We start from the raw sequence: 12,414 nt of genomic DNA, 5'->3' as shown, positions 1-12,414 counted from the left end.
AAATCCGTAACATCATTTCACCTACTCTGCATCTCAACATAATGCAGTGCAATCTTCCTAGCCATGCCTATTCAGAAATAAGTCCTGCTAAATTCAACGGGCCTTCCTCTCAGGTAAGAGGAGTTGAGGCTGCAGTCTAAGAAGCAGTGTTGCCCTTTCTTAAATAACCAAAGAGCAAAATATTCCTCCCAGAAAACACATTCCCGTTCTGGTGCTGAACCGACTCTGAAGGGCTCAGCTATTTCCATTTCATTTGCCTTTTAGGATTTTTTAAGCAGGTTATCCTGCTCTTCAGCCACAAAGGTGCCCAAAGCACCCTACAGATCCCTGTTTTCAGGCTCACAATCTAAAAAATAAAAATGCACACACACAAAAGGAAAATAAACAGAGAGGGAGGAGGAAATAAGTGAACTCATGTAAAAGTCCTTAGTTCTGGGAGCATTCGCTGCCTTGTACATTGCTCTTTCGTGGTTGTGGCTCCCCAGCAGACCTCGCTCACCTTATGATGCCATCCAGGCAGTTGATCTGCTGGTATGAATAGTTGGAAGGCTCCTTCCTGACTGATTCCTCAGAGGTGGCTGCCTTTGCTGGCCTCCTCTCCAAGTCCCTCAGGGTCTCTAGAGGCTGCCTGTTGCAGCTGACTGGTGCTTTCAGAGCTAGAAAGGGGTGGGGGAGAGACACAGAGAAGGTCACAACCCACAGAAGGAGAGTAAACTTTGTTCCCAGGCCACACCAGAACATGCTTGTCCCAGCTCTGAGAGGCCCTGCCAATGGAAACCGTCCCTCCCTCAATTCACCCCCCCCCCCCGCTAGAAATGGGCCAAGACAGAGGGAAGAAACCTCGAAAGTCCTTTGGCCAAATCCACAACAATGAGGCCAAGTGAGGTCAGCAGGCCTCAAGGTGGGAACGATGAGCAGGAAGAAGGGGCAGGGGCCAGTCAACCATCTCACCTGGCCGGGAATGCTTGGCAGGCTGGGGCTTGACTCGGGATTCAATGAAGACCTGCTGGCCCTGGTTCTTCACCATATGCACATCCTTGCAGATCTCCTGGAAGGTCATCTGGGATCAAGAGGGAAGCAGAGTCAGCCCCAAGCTCTCCTCTCCAAGGGAGAAGCCTCTACGGAACCCTTTCTAGAGCAGCTTTCCCCAACCTGATGCCCTCCAATTGTTTTGGATGCTAACTCTCATCAGCCCCAGCTGAAGTCCAAAGTACCTGGAGGGCACCAGGCTGGGGAAGACTGTCCTAGGGCAGTGTTTCTCAGCAGCCAGAGGTGCATGCCCAAACTGCAACCTCACCCAGTAAAAAGCCAAAGATTTCAGTCCATTTGAAAGAGAGCCAGGTTTGAAGGGATGTGTGGGATCTCTATGTTAGCTAAAAGGCAGCGTGAGTTTTTAAAGGCTGAGAAACACTGGCCTAAAGAGCAGATTTCTCTCTCTGCGAGACTTTCAAACTCTCTGAGGGGGTGTGTAAAAATCTGCCACCAGGTAAGCCATTATGAAGATGCCCATTTTACAGGTGGGAGCTTTGCCAGGTGGATGTGGAAATGGAAGCAAAGACCCAACACCCATTGCATGAATCTTAAGACACCCCTATCAGTGGACACTCCCCCCCAAAAAAATCAACTTGCATTTCTAAACTCACCGGCCGAACAGCTTGTGCCTCCTCATTGGGGATGCCGTTGCTGTCGCTGGAGGAGGCGATGCTCAGGAACTGCTCGTGCGAAGCGTTGCTGCCCATGCTGCAGAGGCCCATGGAGCCATTGCTGTGGACGGGCTGCAGAGCGGAGGAAAGAGAGGAGGGTTGGAATAGGAGAGGAAGAGGAGGCGGAGCTCGGAAGGAAGGAGGGAAGGAAGGAGAGGGCAAGTGGAGGAAGAAGAGGGAGCTCTTTACCTGCAGCAGGAGTCGGTGGATCTGCTCTGAGAGCTCCTGGATGTCCAGCTCCACAGGCTTCACCTTCTGAGCTTTGGGGGCTGTGAAGACGTCCTCGTTGAGGGGGCCCCTGGAGAGAGCATGGGAGGCGAGAACAGAGTTAGCGGGATGTGTGCTTCCCTCAAGAGGTGGGAGCTTCCAGCTCTCAGCCATCCCTCCTCCCCAGAATCCGCCTCTTTTCCTGTCTTATCCTCTGATTACGAGCCATCGCCTCTTCCAGAGCCATCACTCTGCTTCCCACTCCTCCCCACTGGAGGTTCTCCTGCGGTGCCTTCTGCCTTCGCCCCCTTTCCCCTGTGGTCCTGTCGCCAGTGGAGTCTCCCCCATTTCGGTCAACTGCACCCCACCCATCCCATAAGTGGCTACTCCTCTCATTTCTCCTGGAATGCTATTTTTATTTTATGGACACGAACAGAGAAATAAGCAAACAGACCCTGCCCAGCCCATCCGTACAGGCTGAGAGCTCTGGCTACTTACGTCCGCACTTTATGCCTGCCCATGATGAAAGAGACTTTGCGGCTCCAGGGGTTGACGAAGCTGGACCAACTGGTGTCGATGGTGACATACTCCCCATTGCGGGCGCAGAAGCGGATGGGTGAGTGGTCAAAGGGCTGGCCGCCGTACTGGAGAACTGGGAAGGAAGGAGGGGAGGATGAGAGGCGGCAGAGCAACCACAGCCCCCTATAGGCTAGCAAGACACCACACACACAGGATCTGAAAGCTTCAATTGGCTTGAAACTTCCAATCAGGTTTTTTAAAGAAAAATCTCCCCCTGCCGTTCTCTCCTTTCTTTTGGTACTCACTCTTCTTGTGTATCGCCAGCATAAGAGGCCGGTCCTCTGGGTGCAGGTAGAAGAGGACAGGGGACCCAATGAGGTCCTGGGGGAGGTAGCCTAGAAGAGGGGCAGCTCTGAAAACAAAGAAAGCAAGGAGGGGTCACGAGGGGTCCGTGGGAAAAGGCTGAACATTGCAGAGGTTATAGGCATCGTCCAACTCTGAAGAACTGGTACAGTTCTTGTAACCCCAGAGAAAAATAAAACCAAAGGTGCAGAGTGCATGGCTAAGCTGACGAGATGGACGGCCAAGTCAAATCCTCGTCCTCCTGGCCTGTGAAGGCCCCACCCACCCAGATGATGGAAGTTTCGGGTCCCTGATCAGCACTGCAGGCACATACTCACAGAGGACAAGTCTCACTCACAGGAGGGAAAGCCTGGCACCTCTTTCCAGGGACTCGTCTTCCTCCCCACACACCCCTCCACAGAATACCATCCCATCTCCCTTTTTTAAATCCCAGTTCCTTACCGCTCATCCACATCCTGAAATAAGCAGCTGGGGGTATGTCTAGTAGTGAAGATTCTCTTATCAGGAGGGATTCTGGGAGCTTGGGGAAAAAAAGCATAGAATAATTCAGATGAGCTGTTTGGAAGATGAGTGGCATTCCCTGTCCTATGGGTACGCAAAACCTGCCTCTTTTAAATTCCAAAATGAAGTTCTCCACTTTGCGTTTCCACACTCCATGGAAAGTGTGCTGCATATCTCGGGAATTCTGGCTTTTCTAAACAATTTAAGTGGCTTCAGGGGGGAAACTGACATGCAACCTTCTAGGTCACGGGCAGGCTAACGGAAGCTTGGCATTTTGCACGCACAACACAATTGCTTTTCTCCCGCTGTCCTGGTCTTGATGATAACAAGAGCATATGCACTGTTTGAGAAGAGGAGGAAACTGGACCTGCACGCCCATGCAATCCTAGGAAGAGGCTTGTTTGGCTTTCTCTATGTTTCACATAGAACAGAGCAGCCAGGCCTTTCGCACGGCTACATGCCCTATTTTACTCTCCAACCCACTTCTTCACACAGCTGGGCAAGATCTGGATTTAAGCACACAGTTCTCCTGCCCAAACTGGGGGGAGCAGGATTTAAGGCTTGCATGCAAACACCACTTGTGTGCCATTGTATGCACCTCTCCTCAAACAGGTGTTCAAAACTAAATTTTGCTCAGGATGCTGAGAGTTTAAGCAGCAGGCGAGAGATGCTCATTCCCAGCGTGGAGGAAAAGCACAAGGAAGGCCCATGTGACTAGATGCTAAGAGGGTCCCTGCTTCCCAAGCACCTTCAGCCCAACCTCTGCTGCCATCGTGTGGCCAGACACGGTAGCGCACAGTGCAATTTAATTTGTGGGATGGATTCCTAACACCACCAGCAAAATGGGGCAAAATGAAATGGGGCACAGAGACATGGCAGGGGTGCTGCAGAGGCTGCCTGCAGGCCCTGCTCTCTCCCGCCTGGACACCCCCTTACCTTCGTAGCCCGAGTGGATGCGCTCGGCAATGAGCAGGCAGCAGGGCTGTCCCTCGGCGCTGTCCGAGTCCTGCACTTTGGTCAAGTAAGGCGTGAGCCGGAAGGGGTAGTAGCGCAGCCCGCGACCACTCTCGTAGCCTCCGCTGAGAAACAAATGCCTGCAATAAGACCAGAGGCCAGAGGAGACCAGGACGACCAGGAGGGAGCAGAACAGCAGCAGCCGTGACGGGGCCAGAGGTGGGGAACCTTGCAGGTGCCACCATGTCCCTCCTGCCCACCTGTCACCCATGTCACACCTGGGGGAGGGGGGTCCCCCCTTTCTCTCACCAGCTGACTAGAGGAGGGATTTTTTTTCCTCTCTCCTCAGGTGGGGCATCTTCTTTCTGCACTTTATTTTCTAAATCGATTTTTTTCCCCTGGAAAAGTTTAAGCATCCAGTAAAATCCATAGCCACCTTGCAGTGGCAATGGCAAAGCCGTTTCACAGGTGGGAAAACATAGGCAGGGAAAAGGGCTTGCCCAAGGCTGCCCTGCAAAGCCCATATGCAGCTGAAAACTGACCAGCACTGTTTAAATTTCTAGGTTGCCCCTTGACCAAAGTGATGCTCGAGATGGCTTAGCAAGTAATAAAGTAGTACTATCAAGAGGAAAAGGTTTAAAAAGATATAGAGAACTGGCTGTTGGGGCCACCCTATAATCCTGCTTGGCACTCCGGTCCCAGAATGCACTGAACCCAGCACAACACAAAGCTAGCCATCCAGACATTTTAAAAGGTGTTGCTATCAAAACATATTGGCATATACATACAAATAAATACAGAGACACCAGCTTTCCACTTCTGTTTTCCTGCTACCCAACACACTCCTTGCTTGTGGCTCACTGGTTTGGGTCTAACTCTGAAAGCGTGTGCAGAGCAAGGAACTGGAGTGGGTAGATGCAAAATTCTCTCTCCCCCCCCCCCCAATCCAAAGCAAACTGCATCCTTCTCCCTTTGAAAGGGGGGATATAGGCCAACCCACGAGCACATTAAATGAGTTGAAACCTGCCAAGGAACACAGTCATTCTGCAGGCTAAGCAAGGAGACACGGACGACATGTGAGGCCAACCACGTGATTCACACACGTCAAATTGTAGGGAGAACACCACTTGGGGTGGAGGGTAAAAACACACATAGAGGATGAAATGGGAGCCCTGAGCCTTGCTCCACATGGCTGAAAAAGGCACTGTTCTCTTGCTCTCCTATTTGGTGAGATTTTAAAAAGCCACCCTTTCTGTCCCCTCACCCCTCAAGAAAGCCTAGGGATGAAAATGACCGGGGGGGGGGGGGCGTGGTGTTCTCTCTCCGTCTTTGCAATATTCAAATGCTGCGATCTTCAAAACACAAGAGGCACAGGTCCTGGTTCTTTTGGGCACACCTGAAGGTTGGTTTGTTGCCACATCAGATTTGTGCTGCTAGTACAAGCAAACTCTGCCAATTTACATACACCTCAGAACCCAGATTGCCTACAGTTTCAAGGGGGACTATAAGAAGGCAACGCTGCTCAAACTAGAAACTGTTTGCCTTGCGGGAAAAGACAGCAAGGACTTTGTCTACAAGGATCAGGCAGGATCATTTCAGGATGGAGATGCCAGGAACCCTCATTTAGGAACCATTTCCTGGAATCGGTCTCCACCATTCCTTCCACTTAGCCCAGCTCCCTTCCCCTCCCTCAAAATCTGATGAAGACAAAACTCACCTGATACGACAAAAGACCGATTTCTCTTTGGTGTAATCCATGGCAGCTGCAGCTGCAAAGAGGGAAGGAGGGAGAAAGGGGCAGATGAAGGATTAGCTAGGAACTGCAGCAAGCTGGAATCTGGCCCTTTGCTCAGTTCCTGACATGAGCCAAGTTCTTAGCCGCTTCAGAAACCGGCAAGCTTCTTTTTAAAACCTGAGGCAAGATGCAAGAGCATTTCTCAGCCACCGCAAAGGGCGTAAAGGTACCATTTGGGGGGTGGGAGGAGCTATAAAAAACAAACACCCCTGCCGCTTTGGATTAGCCCAATTCTCTAAAGCTGCCTGTGCCAATCAGGGGCCCTCTGGGTGTTCTGGACTACAAACCCCATCAGCCCCAGCCAGCCAGAACACTTACTGGCAGAGGTGCAGGCGCTCCAGGAGGGCAAGTGGTATGGCGCTGTGGACCCATAGAAGATGCTGACATCTTGCGGCGCCAGGAACTCTGCAAACTTGGCCCCCTTGAAGACATCCTTCTTGCAGCGCAGAATGAAGGCTGCCTGATCTGAGATGTAGACGATCTTCCCCGTGGTGAAAGAGACGGCCACCGAGAATGTGTCCTTTGAGAGCAAAAGCAGCAGGGTTAAGGTTGGGGAATGGCAGCTGTTTTATGGGTGTGGTCTCCCCACTCAAGGAGGAGGTGAAGGCATTGTTGGTATCCATCAAAGCCACAATAGCTGGGGAGAAGGGAGAGCTTGTTCTCAAGGTGGATTCTAGTCTTGACAGCTGTTTTCAAAAGGGTTAGGCCAATAGGGAGTGGGCCAGGCCTACGAGAGGCTGCCAGCCATGGCAGCTCAAAGGCTGCTGATCTGGAATTACCAAATGCCGCGAACACAGAACAGGGAAAGGCGACTGCCTTTGCACCCTGCTCAAGAGGTGCCTGGAAGCTTTAGGCTGGCCTCTGCTAAGGAAGACAGGGTGCTGGGTTCAGCTTGGTCCTTAAATACGCATGGAGATATCAAAGCTGGTAGCACCCAGCTGGATTGCAGTGTCCATGCTGAAAGCACTGGGGAAGCAGGCGTGCACACTGGAAAGCCAGTCAAGAGCACTTCTTTAACGAGAGGCAAGATTTCTCTGGCGGCGGCGAAATGAACAGCGAGAAGGAAAGGCCTGGGGTGTGACGAACAAGGCAGAATACTCACTGGGTTCTTGAGAGTGTATTCTGAGGTGATGCTTTCCAGCTCCTCAATAGTGTAGGTGGACATGTCCAGATTGCAGGGCTGGTTGTCATCAATGGTCCACTGCTGGTAGTAATCCTGGCTGGCTGGAAAGGGGGAAGGAAGAGGAGGAGCATGTTAACAAGAGATCTACAGAGCTCTGAAAGGCAAAAGGCCCTCGCTTTACGTGTGACCAGCTGGACGCTTTTATTCTACGGGATCGCACCTGGACCCACACTTTTGCGGGAGAGAAAACCAGGCACATCACCCTTACACAAAAGCCCACAGGCACAACACACTGTGCAAACCACATGGAAATTACTGTGCTCGTCATGCCAACAGGGACACATAAGAGAAGCGCCTGCCCAAGGCCCTTTGTGCCCCAGTAACCCTAGACCCCTGACAGAGGTTTCTGGCTCAAATAGGGGGAATAACTTGAGGGGCTGGGTGGGAATGGCAGCTGGCAAATAAGTCTGTGCTGCTGTGGTTTACAGCAAAGTCAGGAAAACATAAATACAGACACACACACAAAGGTCACAGAACGTACCTTGCACCTGTTTCACACAGGACAGTGCATACTGCAGGGTGGCCAGAGTCCCTGACTTCCCCTTGCTGCGCTTCTCGGAGGGCAGCCGGATCTTCATCTCCTTCAGGGCCTTCATGAGCTCCTTCTGAGTCTTCACACGGGCAGACTGTTCACTGCTGCAGTGGCACAAGGAACACACAAACAGGGGTCAAGTCAGCTGCAAAAAGCAGTCAGGGGCTCCTTTCGGGAGGGGGTTGCACTGATTGGCTGAACTGACTGCGCATCTTTTTCCAAGTGCCCAATGGAAATGGAACCAACTCAAAATAACTTGGCCAGTTGTTGTATTTTTAAAGGAAGTAAAATATATTGACTTTGACTAAAAGCCACATACAAAATGGCTCCCCCCCCCTTTTCCCCAATTGATTTTATGGCTCTTGTGTGACAGAATTCCCCCTCTTCATTATGTGTTATCCCAGGAAAGAGCTCTCAGAAACGGCCATGAGTTTTCAGAAAACTCATTTCAGCTGTCAATTTTGAAGCATTTTACTGGACTTTTGTTCCCCACGTGCCAACCCAAGTATGTTCCTCCTGCCCAGTCCTTGCTTACCTGCAGCCGCTGGTCGATGGGTTGTCTTGCTCAGAGCTTGCACTGAGAAGGCTGTAGGCCACAGAGCTGCTGGGAGGAGACGGGCTTTGGGAGTTGGAGCTGCAGAGAGATGCAGAGCACAGATGAGTTTAGCTTGCTTGGGAAGCAAACAAAAACATTCAAAAGTTTGCATCAGAATGGACTAGCCCAAGTCGGTCCCACAAGAGACCACTTTACCACACCTTTGCAACCCCGATCGCTTCCTTACCTCTTGTTGCTTTCGGTGGTTTCCAGGAGGGCTGAGTCTTTGCCATTGCCACTGCTGTGGGAGCTGCTGTGGGAGTCACCATGCGACTCATTGCCACTGGAGCCATTGCTGTTGACATCCATGTCATCGCTGGTCTGCCCTTGGGCTTCGCCCCCACGCTGGGCTCGGGCTCTCCGTGGGGCTCCAGCCCCACCACCTCCGCTGCCACCGCCACTACTACTACCACCACCCTCGAAAGGGCTCTGCCCCGGCTCACAGCCAGCACTCATTACTGATTCTGGGACATGGACGCCTCTTTGGGAAACTGGGGGCAGCGGTGAGAAAAAGGTTGGGACTTCCACAGCTGCTAAGGCAACAACAAAGCTTTTGTTTTTCTTCAAAAGAAAGGAGAAGCACTGGTCAAAGAGGATTCCTCTATGGCCTATGTTTTGCTGGATGGATTTGATCAGAGTTGAGAGAGTCTTAGGGGACACCTATTGGAGGCGGGGGAGAGAGACAAAATAAAGTGTTATAAAAACTGATTCAACAAGAAATCTGGATTCAGAGCTATGTCAAATATAAAGCAACCCTCTAAGGCCTATGTTAGGGAAAGTGAGTGGGATCACTTCTCTATACTGAACCAAATATACTAGACTGCCCTTGGAAAAGCTACACACAGATTGCCTCCTCTGCCATGTGGATCCCCCAGGTAGCAGGATCTCTTTGCCATGATACTGAGTAAGTGTCAAATGGCAGCTGTTTGAGCCTGAAACCAAAACACAGTATTAAATAATAGGGCTTACAGAGGATTATCTGGTCCAGTATCAGAAGCCCTCCTCTGCTTTTATATAAACTAGGCAGCTCTGCCTCTCAGGTGCTTGGATACGTGAACATCTGGTGGCTAGATGAGCACCATGGTCCTTCTTGGACGGGGGGAGGAAGGTGCTCTAGAGCATTACAGACCCCTTATTCAGGTTAGTGCTCCTGGATAATTAAGAAATGGCAAGGAGTTCCTGAAAGCGCTTTCATTCACCCCTCCTAGTTCTGACCCCTCTCTCTTCAATCTGGAAATCCCAAGCCTTGTTTGTTCCGCACAGCCCCAACCCATTGCTGTGGTGCTCATCAATCACAAAGGTCACGATATCCAAGCACGGGGGTGGGGTGGCTTTCTAGGCTTCCAGGGAAATTAAGGCTTATGTGACCTTGTGCCAACATTGCTGCCTTCTGGAAATAAAGTTTAGAGGAGAAAGGAAAGAAGAAAATACAGTCAAGATGAAAGCCCAGGCTGAAGGGGAAGCTAAGCCAAGGCCCAGAACACCCTTCCTTCCCTACAGAATCAAGAGTGGCAAGCCTCTACCAAGCACAAAATGCCAGGGATTAGTTTTCAGGCATTTAAAATATAATAATTCATACAAGAGGCTTTGAAGGGCTACTGGGAAGTAGTACTCATGGGCAAGGAAGAAGGTGGGTCTGGTTCTAAGTGGAGATACAAGTTCTAAATCCTTCCTCATTCATGAAGCTCACTGAGTGGCCTCAGAGAAAGCATCACTAGATGTAAAGCTCTTTGGGGCAGGGACTGCTTCGCTTTTACATATTTGTTGGTTTTGCTTCTGTTCCCTGTAAAACATAAATATACATCAATGGTGCTACATCACCAGAGGTCTATTTTTTTTTTTTAATGTCCTCTGCTCTCTCCCCCCCCCCCCCGCCCCCTGGGCTTCTATCACTCAGGAAGGTCCATTTACCAGGCTGACTAATGTCCTTTAGCCAAACTATATTTAGCTCTTCTAACTCTGCATGCTTGCTATCTTTAGTCTTAATTACAAAGGGGAGATTCACACCCCACTCTCCCTAAAGTCAGTAAAACCAAGCGAAAGCTCCTGTTTTAAAGACCAGCTCTAATCAGCATTTTCCCACCATCTCTGCTAGCAGAGGTTTTAGTCAGTGATCCTGGCATGAGAAAGCATTTTTTAAAAGGAAGAAACAAAACATACTAAATAAAGAAGGAGGCGGTGATCTTTTTTTCTATTATTATTATCCATCTGCTATAGCCTGAGACCCTAGGAACAAAGAGTGCCACATTCCACAGGGTCACCACAGGAACACAGGACCCAGAGCTCAGGGTCCTGGCAGATGAATAAAGCAAATGTTGGAGGATTACAAATGCAGTTACCCCGGAGCGGTTTCCTCTTCACACATTTTTTTAAAAATCATGTTCTTTGCAAATGTTCCCCACCATGGCTTAATTTTAAGTAGCAGTGCTCAAGGTCACAGCTTTACACTCCGCAAATTTCAGAACAACAAAACTCCCATAGTTCCAATGAAGGTGTGACTAGGGATGATGATTCAGAATCACAAAGTTTGGCATCTCAACGAACATCCAGAAGAGGCTATGATTACAAGGTCAGCCTTCCCCCAACCTGGTGCCCTCCAGGTCTTTTGGAAGCCATTCCCAGCCAGTAGGGAGGTGCTAATGGGAGCTGTTGCCCAGAACACCTGGAGAAGGCCAATACAGGTTTAAGCGCCAACTTTTGAGCGTTACAGAGCTCTTTGCTCCTGTGCTTGGGTTAAGTGTTCTGTGAAACATGTAATCTTAACACAGTGAAACCAAACACATTTCCCTAGAATACAGCCCCATGGGATGCCAGTAGATGCACATGGCTCTTCAATTTACGAAACTGATTTGGAAGTGGCTGGATTGCTGTTTTTACTTCAAGGCAAGTAGCATGATTAGCCTGTTGAACTGCAACATGAAATGTCCTGTGCCAAGTTAACTACATATGGCATAAACTTCTGTGGGCAAATGCCTGCTCTGGAAGTTCATACCACATGGTAAGACAATCCTCCTGCCCAAAGTAGATTTTTTTTTCCCACTCTTTGGTTGTAACTTCCACATTTGTGTGGTGGAGTCATCCCACTTGTTTTCCTCCTTTTCTCCTCGTCACAATTTCCCAAGAAAAATTCAGAAATGCAACAGAAATGTTGCATTGCCAGTTTTACAGACAACCTGGTTAGCTTCTGCATCTTTCAACAGGTGGCGGACATGCAGAAATTAGCAGGGAAAGCTTGTTATAATAGCAAAGAGGTAACTGTCACTGCCTGATCATGAATGCAGAAACAAGTTGCTCTTGAAAAGGTATAAGGAGGAGGGGCTTGTGAAACAATCAGCAACTAGGCAGCCAGAAAGCCCTGCCCAAAAAATGCACAGGTCTGGAGAGGTTGGGGGGAAGAAATATTTAGTTCGTTTTCTATCACGTGCGTCCTAAGAGTAACAAGAAAGCCTTTACATAGCCATTTTCCTGGTTGCTTGTGGCAATACTCAGGTGGCCAGGAAATCAAGTTTTGTAAAACTGGAAGGGTTTTTACTTTAGGCCTCCAAAGTGATAGCAAATAAATAAAATAATGTGATTTTTTTATTTTGCAAAGGAGGGGGAGAAAGTGTATCCAAGCCTGTGGCCATTGTGGGATCAGCTCTGGTGCCATGCCAATAAAAGATTTGCAGAGTGTGGTCCATGCCAAAACAATGCTGCAAATGCCTGCGGTTTGCTGTTATATCCAATTTGCCAAACAAAATAAAAATAGACTGCTGCAAGCAGCGGTAAGGTTGACTGAGCAATTTTTTAAAAAAGGGGTTTATGGTTCGAATCGTGAAGTTTCAAAAACAAGAGCGCTTGCATATCAAAACAAGCTATGCTGACGTCAGAGGCAAGGAAAGTGGCCGTGGACAAGCAACACACCCTTGGAGACTGCCTAGCCCACAAAGCCACTCCTAAGCTAAGCAGTCATCAGGAATTTGCAGAAACTCCTGCAAGGGGTTTCAAGACTGTGGTAGCAGTGAAACCCATAAGCAAGCACCAATGCAGAGACAGTCCCATTTGAGATTATGATATCATGCC

General features: G+C 49.6%; 1 protein-coding gene across 5 annotated transcripts in view; it reads right to left on the bottom strand.

The window, feature by feature from the left end:
* The window catches only part of PER1 (period circadian regulator 1), a 37,600-nt gene that overhangs the window by 11,973 nt on the left and 13,213 nt on the right, over positions 1 to 12,414 (bottom strand). For 3 of the 5 annotated variants that reach the window (XM_083580793.1, XM_083580795.1, XM_083580794.1), the window contains 14 exons: positions 8,540 to 9,012; positions 8,293 to 8,391; positions 7,707 to 7,861; positions 7,145 to 7,266; positions 6,361 to 6,562; positions 5,965 to 6,016; positions 4,230 to 4,372; positions 3,234 to 3,312; positions 2,735 to 2,841; positions 2,409 to 2,562; positions 1,893 to 2,001; positions 1,644 to 1,775; positions 952 to 1,060; positions 500 to 656 (listed from right to left, as the gene is read on the bottom strand). In XM_083580793.1, the coding sequence (XP_083436919.1) occupies positions 500 to 656; positions 952 to 1,060; positions 1,644 to 1,775; positions 1,893 to 2,001; positions 2,409 to 2,562; positions 2,735 to 2,841; positions 3,234 to 3,312; positions 4,230 to 4,372; positions 5,965 to 6,016; positions 6,361 to 6,562; positions 7,145 to 7,266; positions 7,707 to 7,861; positions 8,293 to 8,391; positions 8,540 to 8,808 (1,889 nt within the window). In that variant the 5' untranslated portion in view covers positions 8,809 to 9,012. Of the gene's footprint in view, positions 1 to 499; positions 657 to 951; positions 1,061 to 1,643; positions 1,776 to 1,892; positions 2,002 to 2,408; positions 2,563 to 2,734; positions 2,842 to 3,233; positions 3,313 to 4,229; positions 4,743 to 5,541; positions 6,017 to 6,360; positions 6,563 to 7,144; positions 7,267 to 7,706; positions 7,862 to 8,292; positions 8,392 to 8,539; positions 9,013 to 12,414 lie in introns of all 5 variants that reach the window. The other 2 variants (XM_083580797.1, XM_083580796.1) reach the window with 1 other exon arrangement.

This window comes from Podarcis filfolensis (assembly GCF_964270895.1).
Source record: "Podarcis filfolensis genome assembly, chromosome: 13".
Lineage (NCBI taxonomy): Eukaryota > Metazoa > Chordata > Lepidosauria > Squamata > Lacertidae > Podarcis > Podarcis filfolensis.
This window is presented reverse-complemented; position numbering and strand designations above follow the sequence as displayed.